At 41.7% G+C, this 21908-nt stretch overlaps 1 protein-coding gene and 1 long non-coding RNA gene across 2 annotated transcripts in view; both read right to left on the bottom strand.

Moving 5' to 3' along the window:
* Window positions 1–1462: 1462 nt before the first annotated feature.
* LOC144806173 (uncharacterized) lies at window positions 1463–3321 on the bottom strand. The gene has a single exon (XM_078672593.1). It carries the CDS (start codon window positions 3143–3145, stop codon window positions 1598–1600), a length of 1548 nt encoding a protein of 515 aa, XP_078528719.1. The 5' UTR covers window positions 3146–3321; the 3' UTR covers window positions 1463–1597.
* Window positions 3322–3853: 532 nt separating this feature from the next.
* LOC144806165 (uncharacterized) overlaps window positions 3854–21908 on the bottom strand; it is a 40670-nt gene continuing 22615 nt past the window's right edge. Inside the window, exon 3 of the long non-coding RNA XR_013605708.1 lies at window positions 3854–4551. This is a non-coding gene — a long non-coding RNA (uncharacterized LOC144806165). The remainder of the gene's footprint in view (window positions 4552–21908) is intronic.

Raw genomic sequence — 21908 nt, 5'->3', positions numbered from 1 at the left:
ATACAAGTAGCAGTACCTACAAGTTGGATGGTACAATTCAACAAGAGTCTAGGATACTCCAGCACAGATGACTTTGCATCAACATTACGGGGCATCAGTCTTGATGGCAAGCCAACTTTGTATACATTATTATCAGAGACTATACTTGCCTCTTGGATACAACTTTACAACAGAATTTTATGAATTTTCGTACAGTTGTATTTATATAAGAAAACAACCTACCCACCATAATTGATCTATCTATTCATCTTTTTGGGTTCTGGAGTAGCATGCTACTCGCTGAAAAGCAATTCAACACTTGGGGTAGAAAGCGCTATATAAATGCAAAACCTTCCCTCTTCTATCCCTCCACTCTCTTTTTCAACCCAACTAACAGACCAACATGTCCAGCTCTCAAATACATTTTATATTTCCCTACACTAATTCACCACTAATCATTTTTGGATCCTGGAGTAGCGTGCTACTTGCCGAAAAAGCGCTTCAAATTGACCCTAACGCACTCCGCTGCTCGCAGAACTCTGCGTTGAGCGGTTGAGTTTTTTTGACACTTTGCGGAGTTCTTCATTGCGGAACACCGCCTAGGACTAATTTTATCATGAAAATCTAGATTTCAGTCATATGTAAAGAAACAAGTGTGAGTAGAAACCTTTTGGGTGGAGAACATTTAAGACATTAATATTGTGAATTTTTTGTTAATTAGTTGATGTTTGCAAGTACGAACACTTCTCTGTGTCAAGTAAAGACCTTGAGAGTTTTGTAACTTTCAGATACTCAAATTGTGGATATTGTTGCAATTAAAACATTTTCAAGGCCTGAAATTTCTTTGGAGGTTGCATGCGGGCAGCCTAAGTTATCCTGCAAGAATTTCTTGATGAATCCTATTGCAACTACAATATGTGCTCTCTCATGTAAAGTCAGGTTGTTAGAAGCTTTTCTGCAAGCAAGATACGCCTTACTTTTCACCTGGTGTGGGTGCATTTCTCATGTTAAGTGAGATCTCCTTTCTGAGTATAACGTTTCTGGCTTTCCCCTCCTGTATAAGGCTTTAGTCCAGTGTGAATTCTCTCATGTGAAATGACATTGTATTCGTGAATAAACCTTATCTGACATTCCGAACACACATAAGGCTTTTTTCTCCCTTGTGAGTTTGCTCCTGACACGTGAGAAGTAATTTGTGACCAAAACTTTGCTTGCATTTCGAGCACTCATAAGGTTTTTCCCCAGAGTGGGATATCTCATGAAGCATAACTCTGTCTTTCAGATTCAAGCTTTTATGGCATAAGGATTTTCTCCAGTGTGGAGTTTCTCATGGCGAGATAGCGTTTTTCTCTGCAGCTTTTCTGGCATTCAGGGCACTCATAAGGTTTTCATCACTATGGAGTTGATTATGGTTAATAAGGCTGTGCCTATCAAAAAATAGGAATTTCTGGCATTCACAGCATTGGTAATGTTTTTTCCCTGTGTGCGTCTGCTCATGTAGAGTGAGATTGCATTTAAAATTGATGCTTTTCTGGCACTTGGAACACTGAAGTATTTTTGATGGTGTGTTTTCTTATGGTGCATGTAACCATCACTACCTCTGAGTCTTTTCTGACATTTAGAGCACTGATAATGTTTTTCCCCCAGTGTGGATTCTCACATGTGCAGTGAGATCATATTTACAGCTGAAACATTTTTGGCATTCGGAGCACTGATAAGGTTTTTCCCCAGTATGGGTTCTTATATGGTGAGTGAGATTGATTTTTTCACTGAAACATTTGTGGCATTCAATGCACTGATAAGGTTTTTCCCCAGTGTGGGTTCTTATATGTGTAGTGAGTATTCTTTTTTCACTGAAACATTTCTGACATTCAATGCACTGATAAGGTTTTTCCCCAGTGTGGATTCTTATGTGCCGTGTGAGACTACTTTTTATATTGAAACATTTCTGGCATTCAGAGCACTGATAAGGATGTTCCACAGAATGGGTTATTGAATGTTGAGAAAGACTTTGTTGGTTACAAACCCTTTCCTGGCTTTCAGAGCACTGATAAGGTTTTTCCCCAGTGTGGGTCTGTATATGCTGAGTGAGACTGAGTTTGTTTTTGAAACATTTCTGGCATTCAGAGCACTGATAAGGTTTTTCCCCAGTGTGGGTCTGTATATGCTGAGTGAGACTGAGTTTGTTTTTGAAACATTTCTGGCATTCAGAGCACTGATAAGGTTTTTCTCCAGTGTGGATTCTCACATGTGCAGTTAGAAGTGATTTACGGATGAAATGTTTTGGGCATTCAGAGCACTGATGAGGGTTTTCCCCAGTGTGGATTCTGATGTGCTGTGTGAGTCTACTTTTTAAACTGAAACATTTCTGGCATTCAGAGCACTGATAAGGTTTTTCCCCAGTGTGGTTCATTGAATGTAGAGAAAGACTTTGTTTTTTACAAAACCTTTTCTGGCATTCCGAGCACTGATAAGGTTTTTCCCCAGTGTGGATTCTTGTATGTTCAGTGAGTCTTTTTCTTACCCTGAAACATTTCTGGCATTCAGAGCACTGAAAAGGTTTCTCCCCAGTGTGGGTTCTTATATGATGAGTGAGACTGTTTTTGTCAATGAAACATTTCTGGCATTCCGAGCACTGATAAGGTTTCTCTCCAGTGTGAGTTCTTCTATGCCGAGTGAGATGGGTTATGGCATTGAAACATTTCTGGCAATCTGAGCACTGATAAGGTTTTTCCCCAGTGTGGGTTAATACATGTTGAAAAAGACTTTGTTTTTTACAAAACCTTTTCTGGCATTCAGAGCACTGATAAGGTTTTTCCCCAGTGTGGGTTAATACATGGTGAGAAAGACTTTGTTTTGTGCAAAACCTTTTCTGGCATTCAGAGCACTGATAAGGTTTTTCCCCAGTGTGGGTCCTTATATGTACAATAAGGTCTCTTTTTTTACTGAAATAATTCTGGCATTCAGAGCACCGGTAAGGTTTTTCCATAGAGTGGGTTAATACATGTCGAGAAAGACATTGTCTGTTACAAAACCTTTTCAGGCATTCAGAGCACTGATAAGGTTTGTCCCCAGTGTGGATTCTCATATGTTCTGTGAGATAAGATGTAAAGCTGAAACTTTTTTGGCATTCAGAGCACTGAGAGTGGTTTTTCCCAGTGTGCATTCTCTCAAATTCAGTGAGATGAGATTTATGGCCGAATCTTTTTTGGCACAGGTAACTTTTTTCCCCAACTTGAGTTACTTTGCTTTGATTGAGGCGAGTTTTAACACTGAATTTGTTCTCACAGCCCGTGTTTTCATAAGGTGTATTCCTTGAGTTAATATCTCTACATTTAGTTTTCTCTTGCTTATATGCCACAGTAAGAGTGAACCCGATTTTAGAGTCGGGCTTGTTTAGATAATGTTCAGCATTTATTTTTAAACTAAATTACGTGTAATCTTCTTAACACTTAAATTGAGCACAATATGTCTGGATGCAGCCCTTTAAAACCTGTTGAAATGTTTCTAGCAAATAACAGTCTTTTGGTTATAGCCTCTCCGGTAGCAACTTATTTTGTGACTGAAGTTTTTCTCAAATCTATTTGTATAGGTTCTTAGCAATGCAGTGATAAGGTGTTAGTCTGATATTTAATGATTAAACTGATAAGTACATTTTTGCACTGGCATAATGGCAGTAACTGAGAACATTAGAACATGCACAGTAATATTGTGTCTCACCAGTCGCAGAACATCAGTTCCTTTTACCCTTTCTATGTTTGGTGGAAGGTTAAGGATTGTAGTTCTGAAGACGAGGATTTATTTACATTAGCTATAGCGCAACGGTGCTCATTTAATCCATTTTTATATTTAACAGTTTTACATATCACTCCTTCACAACAGATAATGTTGAGGCAATTTACATAGAATTACAGAACAGTACACAATAAAAAAGAAACAATCTGAGATGGTCATGAACACAATATAGGGGTGAATTTTTAAGGTTTTCGCCAGAGTGAGCAGAGTGGGTCGCAGTGTTGTATCCCGAGGCAGATAGTCTCAAACTTGCGTAACTGGTTAAAAACGGTTGTTGAACAAAGGTGATTTTCCAATCTTTTGGTTGTTAGCGTGTCAGCTTCGGAGTCTTCTTTCAGTGTCTTTTCTTTGATGGTCTGCAGAAGAAACCTTTTGTTATATCTTTCTTTTATGCAGTGTGTGCTTCCACTCTGGAATTACATGATGCTTTAGATAATGCGTGCTTTAGATGAACGTTATTCTGTCATGCTGAGGCAATTTGTCTTTCTGATAATATTTCAGATGAGGATGTTGTGATTGGTCTTTCTGGCATTATCTCTGATGCTGTGTGGATAGATGTGGCTTTGCTCTGGGTTAATGAAATGTAAAATTAGAGACTTCACTTACATGTATAGTACCTTCCTCAGCTCCCACTTCCTCGCCACACCTAGATTTTGGAAATTGTTTAAACTTAGAACTCTGGATGTCAATCAGTTTTTCAAAATAAACCTTCTTATGCCACTAACATTCAGTTGGCTGGTGCTAAATCTTGCTTTCTTCGTCTGTAATTTCAATCACCTATAGTATTAAAATTAAATAGTTAATACATGTAAATATCCCCAAAAATAATTTACAAGCCATATCAATGCAGAATTTTGAAAGTGTTGAGCTGTTCTTCATACAGAGCAGAGTGTAGAATTGTAGCCTGAGAGTACTTGGATCGGTGAGTGAGGATTTGTAGAATTCCCAACATTTTATTAAGCTCAGAAAGGATACATGTACCCTATGGACTTGTAACATAGAATCCCAAAAGCAGACATTAAAGTCATATGGACTGGCACCAAAAAGATATTTAAAATAGAATACTATTAATTAATTCTGATGTAGATTTCTAGGATGGGAATTTCCCCTCCACGGACAACAGGCGTTTCCCCCGCCCTGAGTTACCACCTACTTGTATCTGGTATCCTGACTTTTGAGCTCTGGCCTCTGCCGCACGCAAATCTATTGTATGTTGCGAGCCAATCCCTCAACTATGGTCCACAGTATGAATCAAGGGCAATGAAATTAAGGAGTACTTTCATGTGTTCATTTTATTCCACCTGATTATCAGTTGTTAGGTTTTTCTGCACCTGGATTTACCGGGTGCAGAAAAACAGGACGCAATCTTTTACCAGACAGAAAAATTAGACTGAAAAGACCCACAAGACTCTGGGTGCAGCAGAAGCAGCCAAGACTTATGCTGTTTTTTTACTAACTGGGGGAAACACACAATTCTTCCCTCTGTTAGAAAATGCTTACCTCTTCCCTCCCCTGCTTCACCCATCTCCCCCCAACCAACCACATGCATATATCTACCACCTGCTTAAAACAAGTGGTAAATAAAAACACTATGTAATAGTGAATGGCATGTGGTTTGACAGGGAGAAGAATCTGTTCCTCGTGGCAACTCCCCAGTCCATGGCGTCAAACTTGTAACTGCATGTTACTGGGATAAATTTACCACAAAACAATTACATAAGATTTTTCTGCCACCCCAGTACTATGCAACTTCAAACAAGGGACTATGAGAGATTTTGGACCGGTCCTGTGACCTGGAGGGTCACACCAAGTGTGCCCTCATTTAAGGCAGAACAGCTAGAGCGGTGGTGGCAATACACCCTGTTGTAAGGATCAATAGCCTGATGAGATCTTTGCATCATGGTCAGTGTAGGGGCGTCCTACTGACACACCCATGTAATGCTCCATTTCTATGCCTGTGTCCAGACTTTGCAATAACATCAAGTGCATGTTTAGGGTGTTGGTGTGCATAGCATAAATGCAATGTGAGAGTGCGACAGAGTAAACTGCATCACCTGCCTGCCAGTTGTGTAAACAAGTGGGACCATATATCCCTCTTTTATACCCTTGTTCAAAGTCCTCTGTTACCAAGGAATAATGTGCTCTACAAAGTACTCAGGTGCCTGCTGTGGCACCAGGGACGGTGTCAGCCTGACAGTTTATCTAAGTTGAGGGGACATAATCTGCAGGGAAGGGAGTTTGACTATCCAGCAGGAGGACAACGCTGTCCTGGAAGAAGCAAGGTCCAACACATCCCCGTTATCTGTAGGGCGGGCCGGAAAGCCATCCAGCTGGACCAGCTAGTCTGAGGGACCCCGCCCCGCCAAGACTCTCCCAACAGTTGAAGGCAGATAATAAAACTCTACGACATGATTGTTGAGGCCCAGTAGGACGATTGTGTGCTGCCAACCGTCCCGTTCAAGGTTGCATTTGACAAATTCCTAACACAACAGAGTCTGAATCTACTGACTTCCTGGAGAGCCTGTGTTGGGCTTTTAGCTGCTGAATTTCTGACTCCTCTGTGTCAGAGGCCCATGAGGGACTACAACCACTCCAGTGTCGAACACCCTGTCTGAGCTTACGCCTGTGTTCCAGCCGGCCACAATGTGGGCTCAATTGCTGATGGTCAGGCCTCCAGAGGGGCTGCACTTACCGACAGGCCAGGTGTGACTGCTACCTTGGGACTGCTGATCTTCAGGCAACTGCAAAAAAAAGACAGAGTGGGTGCCCTACAGAATGCTGTAGTGTAGTTACTATATTCCCAATAGGCTCTGTGCATTGGAATAACATAAAAGATAGTTTAGACGTAGGACTGAGGTCATCTAGGTCTCTATTGAATATGTTAGACTTAATTAGGTTTGCCAGCTAGCTCAGAGGTCACTAGAAACTTTCTCGAGTAAACAAGAAGGTGTTAACTTTCCTGAATAGACAAGAAGGGATTCGTTTCTGACAACCGCATAAACATGACAACTTTGCTACCCCCAGAATAAGGAGTATATCTCCAGAGTCGCGGAAAACAATAGACAGCTATTTCACTCAGTCAATCGTGCATGCTTAGTTTCACCAGGAGTGCAGAGAAATAGAGAGACGGTGTTTTCAATAAAAGTTGTTATTTATTGAGCGGTCCTCTTTCTCATGCAAGAGAAGTGAATTGCCACAATTGCAATACTTGTCATGAAGTAAAGTGCGTACAGTAAAAAGAGTATTATGAAATAATACTGTAAAAGCATTTATATGGTTTCTGAGCCGTATGATACTTAAAACTGATAAAATATATACATACATAAAATCATTGACTAAAAGTACTCAACTGGCGCTTCTAAGATACGCCTACCCCGGTGTACCTGACCTAAGCCTAATACGTGGGAAGGAGTAAGTGAGCTGCAGTTTAAGTTAAGTTAGTTTTTGCCAAGAATCTGAATCAAGAATTCTCTAAGGATCTAATCAGCTACGTACCTTGGTTATAGAATGAAGGAGCTCTTGTATCTCTTTCTCAGGACTCGATCTCCCAGCAACCCGCAAGGGTGACTGGAAACACTGGAGCTGGATTTCTCGGCAGGAGAAAAGACAGCGTCTCTCTCAGTGCGTCAATGGGAGGGTCGGCTTCCTTCGACTCTCGTTACAGCTGTGCTTCGGGTAAATAGATAGCCGATCTGCTCCAAACCACCGTGTGTTTGCTTAAGGCAAACGTTGGTATATTTATACCTGGAAGGTGCAGAGTTTGACGTAAGGTTGGACATAAGACGTCACTAAGAACTTACAGTTCTTTCTGGACTCCAGGAGTTCTTGGACAAATCAAAACAAAAGCAGGGGGAATTCCCGGACTGCTGGAGGCTTGGTTTGTTTAAAGAACATGTTGTACTTTCTAGGAGTCCATGGGAGTAGCCTTGCCGTATTTGTACTGCATTGGCTATGACTAAATATGTATATGATTCTTATGCCTTCATAAGGATATGATTTGTTATAACCACATAAGGGCATGAATCTGGAATATTTAAATAGGGTCCTAGATACGTTTACAACACCCACTCCACGTATAATGTCCATCATTACTAAATACTAAGCAATACTAAACATATAACGATGCATTTGTTTTCCAACCCACCCCAAAAATAAATAAAATGCATTTGAAATGGTATATGGTATATACACGAAAATGAGTATTTATACTGTACGTTTTTCAAGCAGTGGTATAATTCAGATAATGCATATATACATTTTGGCTGAATGAATTGCGAAAATTACATTTATGAAATGGCTCTTAATACAGAAGAGAAGGTCAAGACCATTTCATCACATATTTATACAATACTGTACATGTGCTGGAGGCTAAGTTAAAAATATTGTCTCTAGAGTCTCTAAAAATAGAAGTTCTGTTCTCTAAGAATAGTTCTACTTTAAGCAGAGTACCATGTGCCAAAAAAAAAGTTAATATTTTGGGAATGGAAAAATAATTTCACTTTCGGGGGGAAAAATAGTTCCAATTGTTTTCAGTAGTGTTGTTTATCAAAAACTGAAGTCCGAATTCAGAGTTCAGGGAACGCTGTGTGCTCGTTGTTTCAAAAGTTATTCTCGTTGTTAGGAGAGAACATCAAATCAGACAGGCTTGCGAAAAATTGGTCTACAACAGTAGGTGAAAGTTCGACCAAGTTCGAAAAAGCTGAAATAGTGCATATGTGAGAATCATTGCCATCATCGATGTCTGGATCAGCAATGCTCACAGAAGGTTGTACCTGTGTGGTGCTGCTTTCATCTCATACTTCACCGCCACCTAATTGTAATGGTGAAGTCTCAACGAATGCCGTCATCAGAATAGGTAGCCGCTGGGGACAACACATTGCATGAGCCATTACCGAACCAAGCAAAGTATTGATATCCATTGGTACTGCGGATGGTAGTGTAAGACAGACTTCCAACACGCATTCTTCTCCGCATAGCAGACATCGAAGCACAGGTAAGATGCAATCTTGCCAGATTGGTCTGAATGAAAGAAACCAGGTAGTACTCAGATCTCTTAGCCGAGGACTTTAGTAATCCGTTCTCGGTATCGTATAGCCAGGATCGTTTCTTCCATTGTAGCCTGAGTTTTGTCTGTGGCTTGGCTTGCCATATCTGAGCAGAATGAACAAAAATAAAATTCCTGCTACGAGTCCCAAAAGAAGAGGCAGGCCGCCGAATGAAGAATGCACAAAATTCGGGAAGATGCCCAGAACTGTTTCAAAGGGTGCTAACAGTCCCGAAAAAATTGTCTTAAATACAAGTGTGATGCCACTGGTATCAGACATGTTTAAAATTTGGCTTAACATTTCTACGAAATGCACTGGGCAATTTGTTGATAATAGGGTATGTATCTCTGCCGCTGTCCTTGCAACTTGCAGATCATACGTCTCTTTGGACGAGGTTAAAGGCACAGTTGTCTGTAAAAGAATAGACTTCATTCTGCTTAATGTATCAATTCGAATAGAAAAGATATTCAGAGAAGGCCCTATTGCTGTCTCCTTCTCTGGTTTGCTGTTTGGATACAATACTTGCATACAGCAAATGACCCTGGAAGTAACGCTCACGAGATAGGCTATTCCTGGCACCATGCCACAACAGCTGTGGTCACTTGTTATAACATAGCCGCCGTTGAAAAGCTGTCTGCCAAAAGGCTCTATCTGTGTTGCAGGGGTGCCATGCAGGTGACATGAAAGGTTATTTGATGAACCTTCGCAGGCTCCATGTAAGTTACTACCTTGACACAGAAGTGTACCGCTTAGTGAATTTTTACAGTTGTTGCCACTAAGAAATACTTCTTTTTTCCCTTCACTATAACATTTATGTGTATAAGGTAAATTCCAGGTTGACTTGATGTATCCTTTACCCAACCTTTCATACAGGCCTGCTGGTATATACTTTTGGCAATATTGAAACTGAAAAGTTGTTATCGGAATTGTAATTGTACCATGTATTATTCATTCAATGACAGGTCTCTCTGACATTGTCAATGGTAATCTCTCAAGTTTTTCAATGCTCAGAATCGTATAGTCTGCTCCTTTTTGTGCCAAACTGATTTGTTTATCAGTAAGGTTAAAGATAGAAAATAATGACGTTATGTTGATTACACGCCATGGCACGTAGCCTGAACGCAGATTTTGCAACGTCCAGCCTAGCTGTACAATAGAACGCAATTGGGACTGGCCATATTGTAACATTAGCAAGTCCTGCTCTATTATATCAATAGCAGATGATACAATGCTGTTCAGTGAATAAATTATGGAGGACAGAGTCGTTAACCCATTGTCCACTACAGACAGTGATTTTTCCAAATGTATCAATTTCTCGTATTTTTTTAGCAGTTTCAATTTGCGTCACTTTCCAAGCTTCGTTGTAAGCAGCGTATATACCGGCATATATGAAACATTTTTGACCCTGTTTGCGAGGTCCCAGTATGAAATCTCGCAAGTCAGCACCTTCTTTAAGTAAAGTTAAGTGTTGCTTAATTTCAGGCAGTGTGGATTTCTGTAGCCACTCAAGGCATAGTTTTCCTACACTATATGTTGTAACTATCCCTGGATGTTGTCTCTGGGAATATCTTGGGTCTGGCCTGTTCTGTTTGAACCCCTGTGTTTTGTTCAGGAATCTATCTTGGCAGTTATTTGTGTCTGTGGGCCAGATAAACCATTTTTTCCAAACAGGATTTGTTCTGTTTTGGTGTAAAATATGGGATACGTCTATCTCTACATCTGTAGTGCTATTACTATCATGGGCTTTGGAATAGACGGATTGTTTAAGTCTTTTATCTTGGCCAAGCCAAGACAGGTTGTTTGCTGAATGGTGTCATTCAGGAATATTATCTGTTCTGGGATCATGCAGGTTCTAAATAATGATTCTAAACCTTGTACCTGCCAGTCTTTTGTACCCCAGATGGTTTTTGTCTCAATGTTGTTTTTCCAAAAATCAAAACCAAATGTAGACATTTTTTCATAAAATTTTTCAGAATAAATCAATTTAGTATTTGTCAACATGTTTTTCATTCCTGTCTTATTTAACAGTTTAGAATAAAACGTTTCTGGATCAGTGTTGTTAAACCCTGAGAAGTATGGGAATTTCTCATGAAATGTTTTTGAGCTGCCTTTTGGCGGAGTTGGACAATGTTCCATTGGTTATAATTAAAAACATTTCTAGGATTAGCAGATTTATGCAAATAGTGATGACCATAATGATTAAAACAGTACATTTCTTCATAATTTGATGAACCCTGTAAATAATCATCCTCTGTGAATTTAGCTGACATTTGTAAATCTGACATCATATTATTAATATTTTCAAAGTCCCAATCATCAGAGAAAGTACTTGGTGATACAAAGTCACTTAAGGAAACCTTGAATTGATGTGGATATTTCAAGAGCTCAATCGGGCCATAGATTTCGTAATCGGTTGTGTCCCATGCTATCCCACCGGGTATAGGATTGGCTGTGATGTTCACTGATGACCGTTCTCTTTTTTCGATGTGAGAGGATCTGTGAGGCTTTAGGACCAAGTTGATGTTCTGACTTGCTGTGTCCATTGTACTATGTTTTCCATCAATAAATCTACCCAAACTTAAAATCAAGATGAGCCACAGAAGGAGGAAAAGTACACCTAACACAATCCATAATTCAATCCATGTTGAAATCAGATATGTTTCTTTGAGTTGATGAAAGAGTTCAGTTATTTTTTCTTTGAAAGTTTTTGTTGCTGGCGTTTCTTCATGTTCACTTGGATCATCAGAACAGTCATCTAAATTGATGAAGTAGCCAGATGCAGTTCTGTCAATTGTTTGAATTGCTTCCGGATTTTCATTTATCTTTGGATATGTATGTTCAGAGGCTACATCATTGTAGACTGGTGTTTCTTGACGAACTATTGAAATTTGGGTTTCAAGAGGCACAAGTTCCATGGCTTTGTTGCATAGTCCTTTTTTTATTCACTGCAGGTTTATCAAATGTGATTAGTCTCTCAGTTTGAACCTCTTGGATTGTAGCAAGATTTGGTCTTCCGCTATTTCTTGGGAGTCCACTGGGCCTACAACTTATTATTGGCCACATGATTGTGGGTTTACCAGGTCGATTGATACAACTCTGTTCTCCTTTTTACCAGCAAGGGGCGGTAGTACTAGTGATCTTGTTCCGCTGACAGCTAAGACAGGTACTGCTTTTCTGTAAGAAGGCCCAAATTCCTTGATCACCGCGATCTTTTCTCTGACCAGATCCCCAATCTTTGGAATCCAGACAGGTCTTGCTGGGACAGGTGGTTTTTCTTCAGTGGCCGTTGGCTTTAGCTTTGTGTTACTTAGACTTCTTCTTGTTTCATTTAAGTCCTGTAAAACAGCCAAACGATCTTTGATATCAAAGGCTTTTTGTTTCACCACTGAAGTCTGACAATCTAGATCCTGAATGATCATTCTAGTACCAAACAAAAGTTCGTACGGAGTGATATCTCCTAGAGAATTTCTTGGCAGATTATTAGGACTACGTTGGACACTTGTTAGATGTTTGACCCACCCGTCACCCGAACCTAATACCCTCGCTGTTATAGATTGCTTTATGTCACAGTTTTATCTCTCCACTACCGCATTTCCCTCGGGATGGAATGGACTAGAGTACCGCAATGCAATGCCCATGGTGGCCATGGCCTCCTTGTAAGCCCGAGAGCTAAACGCAGGACCCTGGTCAGAATGTAGCATCCCAATTGCGTATGTGCCGATAAAGACTCGCATATGTTTTATAACAGATTTTGCGTCAGCCGAGTGCTGGGGCCACATCTAAATGAATCTCGTCTTAATAATTATGGGATCGCATTTCTCCGTCTGGATTTCTGCGTATAGATAGCCTAATGCTTTCTAATAAAGGTGTCCTGGTAATTGTCTGGTCCGGTTAACAACTGCGATCTCTATTGCAGTTTTGACAATTCATTGCAAAGTTATAAATGTGCACGCTCATCCCCGGCCACCAGTATTGTGATTGTAATTCTATTAGAGATTTCAAGATCTCTAGGTGCCTCAGACCCAATCCCATGTGTGCTTCTTGAATCAAGTAAGCTCTCCGGTTTGTGTTTTGGAATTACTCTATCCCCCACTCCAGGGATTTGAGCAAAAGGAACAGAGTTTGCATCAATTATGTATTTATTTCCGAGTGGATAATTTAGAGGTAACGCCGCATAGTTGCCTTTCATTGAGGTTTTTACTGCTAGTAGCGTTTCACCGTCTATTTGTTTTCTAGTATGCTTTTTTGTAGCTACGGAAGCCGATTGAACAGCTTCCGCTGTGGCTCTGTTAGCCAATGAATTCCCTGCAACGTGAACACCATCACGTTGATGACTCAGTGTATGTATCACGTGAGTCTTTCGTAGTTCTTTCTGCAAAAGAACTACCTGTTCCCAAAGTTTTTTATGCTTTACTGTGGCACCTGTCTCATCTTTGTAACCGTTTTCTGATCCATGTCTGCATGTCATTATTGTAAGACTGGACGCAGTAATGCGAATCGCACACTATTAGTGTGGGGAATTCGCGATCGGCATTTTCAAGCGCCATCTTTAAAGATCTTATTTCAGCTCGCTGAGCTGTACAGTTTCTGAGTGATTCAGTTTTGGTGATTATCGGTCTGAATTTACCTAAGCGCCAGCGACCTTTGACAATTGCGCACGCTGCATTATAAGATTTTTTATCCACAACGTAGTGTTGTGCAAATCTGTCCGTGTAGATTACACAGGTGTATTGTTCGAGAGGCAGAATTGCGATTGGCAGAGGATATTCATGTTCGTATTCCAGATCTTCTAGTTTTTTCATTTTCGGATCAAAAGCGTGTTTCACGTCTTCTGAAGCAAGATAATTTTCCCATTGTATCCATTTTGGATCTAATGCCACAGCATTTGGAATGCGTGGTCTTGTTACTGCCTCAAGGGTTGATACTGCTGTTAAAACAGATATGCTCTTGCCTTGGGCTAGGGCTCTTTCTTTTGCTACAGCAGTTTGAACCGCAGTCAGAATTTTTTCAGTTGAACTGAATTTCATTTCAGCTTGTGTGTACAAGTTTGATTTATAAGATATTGGCACCGTTTCTCCCTCATTAGTGGTCAGGTATGTGAATTTGCATCTTCCTGGGATGACTCGGATTACAAGGTTGCGCACGTTTACGCGTGTTTGCAGTTTTGTTTTGGTTAACATGTCTGTTTGTAATGATCTTAAAATTTCTGTGTGTTTCTGAGTCCAATTAATTGGTTTGAAATCAGGTTTATTAATTCGTATAGAGGTTTAAACCTCTCTGCATAATTTAGAATGTATGTTCTTCCGAAATTCAGGAAACCTAGTATTGATTGTAAGTTCTTCAGCGTTTTTGGAGCTTGGAGTACTGCACACTTCTCTAAGAAGTTATCTGCTAGGCTTTTGCCTTCACTTGATAATTCATATCCTAAAAACAGGACAGTTAGGTGAGCAATTCGTGACTTTTTAAAGTTGAACTTGTACCCTTCAGCTGCGAACCCAAGTATTATGGTGTTCACTCTTTTCAAGTGTGTCTCCAGGTCGTCGTCTGTAAGATAGATGTCATCGACATAAGATAATGCCTCATCATCATACATTTGTAGTAACTCTGTTACCCTGGCTGAGAATAATCCTGGGCTATTCTTGAATCCCTGTGGGAGACGGCAAAATTGTTTTTCTGCCCTCATTGTTGAGAAAGCGGTCAAATACCTGCTTTCAGGTGCAATGTTTTGACAAAAGAAACCATTTGAAATATCTAATGTCGTTTTATATTTTTTGCGCACAATGTTATTCATTAGTGCTGCACTGTGTGAGTTTTGTACTGCAAATTTTTTGCAACAAGAGTTTAAGTGTCTGTAGTCCAAAACTAGACAATATGAATCGTCTGGCTTGGAGACAGGAAACAAAGGATTGTTCATTTGTGAGGTGCATGTTTCAATCACCCCCTGATATTCAAGTTGATCTAAGATGTCCCTGACTTGCTTTTTAGCTTCTTGCTTAACAGGATACTTACTGCCTCTGTGCAGTCAGTTGATTTTTTAACTGGATTTTATGGTGAGGAGAATCCTCATCCCATCCTACATTATTTTTATATAATGCAGGGGCTTGGGCCACTGCCCATTTTCTAGCAAATGTGTATTTTTTATGAATTGCAATTTGATTTGAGAAGGCAGGCATAATCATTTCTTCGCCAAGTGGGCACTCCCTGACAAACTCTGGTGGCCAGTCTTTTTCTGCTCGAAGGATATCATAGCCTTTCGAAAGGTTATCCCAAAAGAGACTCCTTATTTTCCTAGTCTTGTCCCCCTCTACACGCAATGTGATTTCATATAATTTATAGGGTATGCTAACTCTGGTGTCTACAGTTTCCACTTGAATGTATTCATTTGTGTCCATTGTCTCCAGAAGATTCATCAGGATCTTGCGAGCTATGGTCACTTCTGCTGCGCTGCTTAGCATTGTCTGGGACAACTCTCCGTTTTTCAGCTGTGTCCTCAAAATCCTCGGCATGTTTTATTTTAATACTAGCTACCGTCTTTTTTGGAAATTGTGATTTTTTACTTTGATGAGCAGGTTCCTTCTCTTTGGACTTGACGTGCTCTTCTTTGGGTTCTGACCATCCTCTTCTTTCCGATTTCTGTGAGGAATTCTGAAAAGATCGAGAGGGACGTGTATCAATATCTTGATATCTGTCAGGTTTTCTCAATTTATCCCTATCTCTAAGGTTGTATCTTTTTTCAGAGGGCTCTCTGTGGGGAGACTTGCCACCTCGTTCTGGAGATCTATCTCTCCGTTGAGGAGATCTTCCTCTGCACTGGAATTTTTCTCTGGGAGTGGTTTGTTTATTACCCTCCCACCACTTTTTTGGAGTATTGAGATTATTTTTAATAAAGGTTTTTTCAGGATTTTCACTTAGTTGTGGTTTTAGTGGTTTCCCACGCAAACTATCTCTACCTGGTTCTTCATAGGATTTTTCTATGATTCTTGCAATTTCAAAAGGTTGTTCTGTTATATCTGTTGCTTTCAATTTCTGGCGGATGGTTGTACCGTCAATTGCCAATTGAACTAATTCTCTATATGCCTTTGTTAATTCTTTTAGTTTAACTAAAAGTTCTTCGCTTGACATTTTTCCAATGTCGGGATGTGGTGTGTAGCTGGCTAGAACCGGCCATGTGGCTCCTGGTCTACCTAGTGGACCGAGCCTGGTAATGTGATTTTGATGTTTTATGGCGACATTAAACCAGAGCAGGTGCTCTTGGTATGTTAGTGGAATTTCAACGTCCTCGAAAGGGGAGTATTCCTCTGGAGATTCCTCTATTTTGTAATAGTGGAAATCGTGTGTTATTGGATTTGCTTCAGGAAAATGTATCCATGAATAGAATACCTCTGTCTGCCGATATTCATGGGCCTCTACCACAAATATGACTGTACCACCTCTTAATGATAGTCCATTTTTTATAAGTTTAATAGTTATAGTTTTTCTTACATTTACCGGAATGATTATAGCATTCGGGTCTTCATTTTGGAGACTTGTGTCATCCGCTAGAAGTTGATCTGCTATTCTAGCTCTCTCCCTTTCATCGTCACTTTCCACCATTTTACTGATAGAAAGTTTTTCGGTTGCAGAGCAAGTTTCAAGGAAACAAAGATTAGGTGCACAATATTTTGGAACACTATATCCTTCAACGTTGACTAAACCAAAAACTAATACATAGGAATCTCTTCCTACTAAGTTCTGGTGGATATTAACCTTTTACCCACTCCAGACGTATATTGGAGTTTTTACGGGAAAAACGGGTCTGTGTGAAAAGCACGACTGAGTTACTCTAGTATCTAGCGTTAGATTATCGCCTTACCAAATGTTGGGCGCCATGTAGTGTAGTTCCTATATTCCCAATAGGCTCTGCGCATTGGAATAACATAAACGATAGTTTAGACGTGGGACTGAGGTCATCTAGGTCTCTATTGAATATGTTAGACTTAATTAGGTTTGCCAGCTAGCTCAGAGGTCACTAGAAACTTTCTCGAGTACACAATAAGGTGTTAACTTCCCTGAATAGACAAGAAGGGATTACAGCTGCATAAACATGACAATTTTGCTCCCCCCAGAATAAGGAGTATATCTCCAGAGTCGTGGAAAACAGTAGACAGCTATTTCACTCAGTCAATCGTGCATGCTTAGTTTCACCAGGAGTGCAGAGAAATAGAGAGACGGGCGTTTTCAATAAAAGTTGTTATTTATTGAGCAGTCCTCTTTCTCATGCAAGAGAAGTGAATTGCCACAATTGCAATACTTGTCATGAAGTAAAGTGCGTACAGTAAAAGAAGTATTATGAAATAATACTGTAAAAGCATTTATATGGTTTCTGAGCCATATGATACTTAAAACGGATAAAATATATACATACATAAAATCATTGACTAAACGTACTCTACTGGTGCTTCTAAGATACGCCTACCCCGGTGTACCTGACTCAAGCCTAATACGTGGGAAGGAGTAAGTGAGCTGCAGTTTAGTTCGTTTTTGCCAAGAATCTGAATCAAAAATTCTCTAAAGATCTAATCAGCTTCGTAATTTGGTTATAGAATGAAGGAGGTCTTGTATCTCTTTCTCAGGACTCGATCTCCCAGCAACCCGCAAGGGTGACTGGAAACACTGGAGCTGGATTTCTCAGCAGGAGAAAAGTCTCTCAGTGCGTCAATGGGAGGGTCGGCTTCCTTCGGCTCTCGTTACAGCTGGGCTTCGGGTAAGTAGATAGCCGATCTGCTCCAAACCACCGTGTGTTTGCTTAAGGCAAACGTTGGTATATTTATACCTGGAAGGTGCCGAGTTTGACGTAAGGTTGGACATAAGACGTCACTAAGAACTTACAGTTCTTTCTGGACTCCAGGAGTTCTTGGACAAATCAAAACAAAAGCAGGGGGAATTCCCGGGCTGCTGGAGACTTAGTTTGTTTAAAGAACGCGTTGTACTTTCTAGGAGTCTATGGGAGTAGCCTTGCCGTATTTGGACTGCATTGGCTATGACTAAATATGGATATGATTCTTATGCCTTTATAAGGATTTGATTTGTTATAACCACATAAGGGCCTGAATCGGGAATATTTAAATAGGGTCCTAGATACGTTTACAACAATGCAGCACTATATCCAGGACAAAAGCGCTCCACAAAAGCCTGCTGGTGGGTCATTGCTCTCTCGAGTTTTCGGGGGTGCCATTCAAGTGTCGGTAAAAAGGAAAGAGACCCAGACAAGACTGACTCATCCTTTGAAAGGGTAAGACACTTACGACAGCATACACGCATTGGGGTGACTGGAGGGACAGAACTGACACTATACTATATTCATGGTACTCCTAAATGCCCCTAGTGGGGAAGAGGGGATCAGAACCGGACACACCTGTCTGCAGCACATGGTAGTCTGGCATGCCTAAACTATCTTTTCACCCAGACTGTCCATAAAGATGATTTTAGAGCTGGTACGCACATAGCAGGGGGGATCTCAGACCATTCGCTGGTTGAGATGCAACTCGTTGGTCCGATTGTGGACTTCATGCTACCCCCAAGGGTTGATCCGTGATATTTAAAAAACAAGACGTTCAAAGCTCGTATGAGAGATGGAGCAGACTTCTATTTTAAGGAGAACGGGCGGCCTGTTGAATCAGCTTGTGTGCTATAGGATGAATTCAAGCCAGTGATCCTTGAGGACACTGACAACAAGGGGACGGAAATACTGGGAGAGACTTCCTGAAAGACCTGACCCTGCCAATGCTAACGAATGACGACCGAGACGCACTAGACCAAGACCTGACAGTAGACTAAATAAATAAGACAATAGGAACCTTGCAAACAGGGCACGCAACGGGGCCTAATGAGCTCCCCATAGAATTAAATAAAAGCATGAATGATAAAATCAGGGAGTACCTCCAGAGGAGGTTTCAGACTGCCTGAAAATAAGGGTGTCTCCCAGAGGACCAAAGAATGTCTGAGGTGGTGGTCATCCCAAAAAAGGAAGAACCAGCAACTGAGTGTGAGTCTTATAGACCTACCTCCCTGCTTAATTTTGAGACTAAGGTCCTTGCGTAGGCCCTGGCGATCTGCCTGCGGACAGTAATTGCAACAGTGGTTCATCCTGATCAACCGGGCTTTATGCCACACCAGGGAACGCGCTTATATCTCCGACACCTTAATGGCATACCACATGCAACAGGGGATTCCTTTGCTGAACCAGAGGCGCTGCTGTCAAGCTCTTGTATGTGGCCCCTCTAGCGTGCATGCACGCCAATAAAACAGTCTCCCGAGTCTTTGCCATCCGACAGGGATGTTCCTTGTCTCCTATGTTCTTCTCACGTGCGTAGGTTCGCCACGACCTCTCATATGGGGTATTCCAGTTGATCAGGAGTGGGTCGAGAGAATCTCCCTCTACGCTGACGTTTTGCTGTAGGACACATAATCAGCCTTCTCGAATGAACGAATCCTATACATTTTTCACATATTATTCAGGATATAAGATCAACTGAAAGAAGTCCTTAACATTCCTGCTGGTGGCAGGGACCCTGCGGCTGCACTCTAGGTGCACAGTTCAGGAGGCACTACATGGCTTTAAATATTTGGGCGTGTTTATTACAAGAGAGCCACAGGCAGGAACATACTCCCGAAATTAGACCGTCTTCGCTGGGATCCCCCACACTTGCGGGTGCTCCCGCTCTCCTTACTGGGCCGGGTGGCCCTATTTAAAGTGATGACCCTCCAGGGTCTCCTGTACATTGTGCAGAAAATGTCCTTTAAGATCCCACCAGACATTTTTTTTCAAAAGGTAGACTGAGAACTTTGGCTCCTGTTGTGGGATGATTGCACTTCGTGCTTAGTAAGGTGTAGAGGGGAGATTAAGGTGGACTGGCGGTCCGGAGCATTCTCAAGTGTTACTGGGCCATGCAGCTGGTGGCAGTTAACAACTGGGTTTTTGCGGACCGTGAGGATCCTGCTTACCGGGTAGATAGATTGGCCATGGGCAAGAGAGGTTACCCCACCCCGGTGCTGTATTGAAGAAAGTATGAGTGCACTCTACCTACTCATACCCAAACAGTGGTAAGGGTGTGGATGGAGGCTACCAAGTGATTAGGCTGAGAAGGTAAACTGACTGAAATTAGTCCACTGTATGATGGTGATCTCTTAAGTGCAGTGGGAGGATTGCAGGGCTTAAAAAAATGGGGATTGATTAGCTTAGAGCGGCCAGGCGATGTGTGGGGGGGACAGGCACTTGTGTCCTTCACGATCCTACAACAAAGGTATGAATTAGGTGACTAAAAACGGTTCTGACATTTGCAGGTGGGTCACACTCTGCAAGGTCACATCTGGGAAGGGGGGAAGTTGCTTGATGCATCCCCACTGGAGGACCAGCTGCTAACTAATCCCCTGACCGAAAAAGCCATCTCAACCATCTATAGGAAGTTGATCTACAATTCTCTGGATCCCTTGGGGATGTTTCAGGCGGCCATTCACCAACTTTTATGTTTTTCAAAAACAAGCTTCCAAAGCTGGAGTTGGTTTTTCAAAACCAATAACTAATCGCCCTCACACCCTTGGAACTTTCTCCCTGATTAATTTACTCCCAGGAAGTGGGATTTATTTAAAAACAAATTCTCATCACGATTGCCAGATATTCCCTGGTGGTCCTGAATAAGAGAACAAGCATTTGCAATACGATAGGTCTCGCATTAATTAAGTTTGAGCTATTGGCATTGCTAAATATTGCAACACCAATTGCAACAAAAGTCTATAAATTGTAGGCCAAAAAAAGTTATTTATTTTTGTAGCAATGGTGGCATGCTGCACTTTAGATGAATATGTTTAAAAGTAAAGTGCGCCATACTGCGATTGCTACAATAGTTAATTGTGGATGCGTTAACAATTGATGTGTGCACGGACTGCTGGTGGAGTGTGTGTGCCTGTAGAAATTGTGCACTGATGGCTGGTGGTGTGGGTGCCTGGTGGAAGTGTGCACTTACGGCTGGTGGTGTGTGTGCCTTTTGGAAGTGTGCACTGACAGCTGGTGGTATGTGTGAGCCTGGTGAAAGCGTGCACTGACGGCTGCTGGTGTGTGTGGGTGTGCCTGGTGAAAGCGTGCACTGATGGCTGGTGGTGTGTGTGTGTGTGCCTGGTGAAAGCGTGCACTGACTGCTGGTGGTATGTGTGTGCCTGGTGAAAGGGCGCACTGACGGCTGGTGGTATGTGTGTGCCTGGTGAAAGCGTGCACTGACGGCTGGTGGTATGTGTGTGCCTGGTGAAAGCGTGCACTGACGTCTGGTAGTGTGTGCCTGGTGGAAGTGTGCACTGACGGCTGGTGGTGTTTGTGCCCAGTGAAAGCGTGCACTGATGACTGATGGTGTCTGTGCCTAGTGGTTGTGTGTGTGTGTGTGTGTGTGTGGTTGTGGTTGTGTGTGTGGTTTTGTGTATGGTTGTGTGTGTGTGTGTGTGGGGTTGTGTGTGTGGTTGTGTGTGTGGTTGTGTTTGTTGTTGTGTGTGGTTGTGTGTGTGTGGGGTTGTGTGTGTGGTTGTGTGTGTGGTCGTGTGTGTGTGGTTGTGTGTGTGGTTGTGTGTGTGTGTTGTGTGTGTGTGTGGTTGTGACTGTGATTAAGCTTGGATTTTCTATTTTCACGCTGCAGTTCAACTTGCCCAAAATCACACAGTGCAGAAGCAGAGACGCCGTGATTAAGCTCAGATTGTGTAGGAGGAAAGGGGAAGTGAGAGGAGGGAGAAAGCAAAGGGGAGGCGCTGAATAGGGAGAGAGAGAGCGAGGGAAGGGGGTGAAAGTTGGCGAGCTGTGGCACAGCGAGGAGGATGCTAAGAGGTGGTGAGCCCACAAATTAACACGGAGAGGCGAGGCAAGCAGAGTCTTGAGGCAGGCGCCTGCTCCGAGTCTCCAACATGTAAATCACACAAAAGCCACATCAAAGGGACAATCATTGCATCGGACAATTTGCAAAGTAGTGACATTTCTTCTGAAGTACTGAGGGAGAGAAACTAAACATAGGGCGAAAGCATGGGGATTAAAGCTAAAGGGCTCTAGTCATCAAGAGTATCTGGCTGTTGGCA

Source organism: Lissotriton helveticus (genome assembly GCF_964261635.1).
Source record: "Lissotriton helveticus chromosome 1_1 unlocalized genomic scaffold, aLisHel1.1 SUPER_1_unloc_50, whole genome shotgun sequence".
In the NCBI taxonomy this organism is placed as follows: domain Eukaryota; kingdom Metazoa; phylum Chordata; class Amphibia; order Caudata; family Salamandridae; genus Lissotriton; species Lissotriton helveticus.
This window is presented reverse-complemented; position numbering and strand designations above follow the sequence as displayed.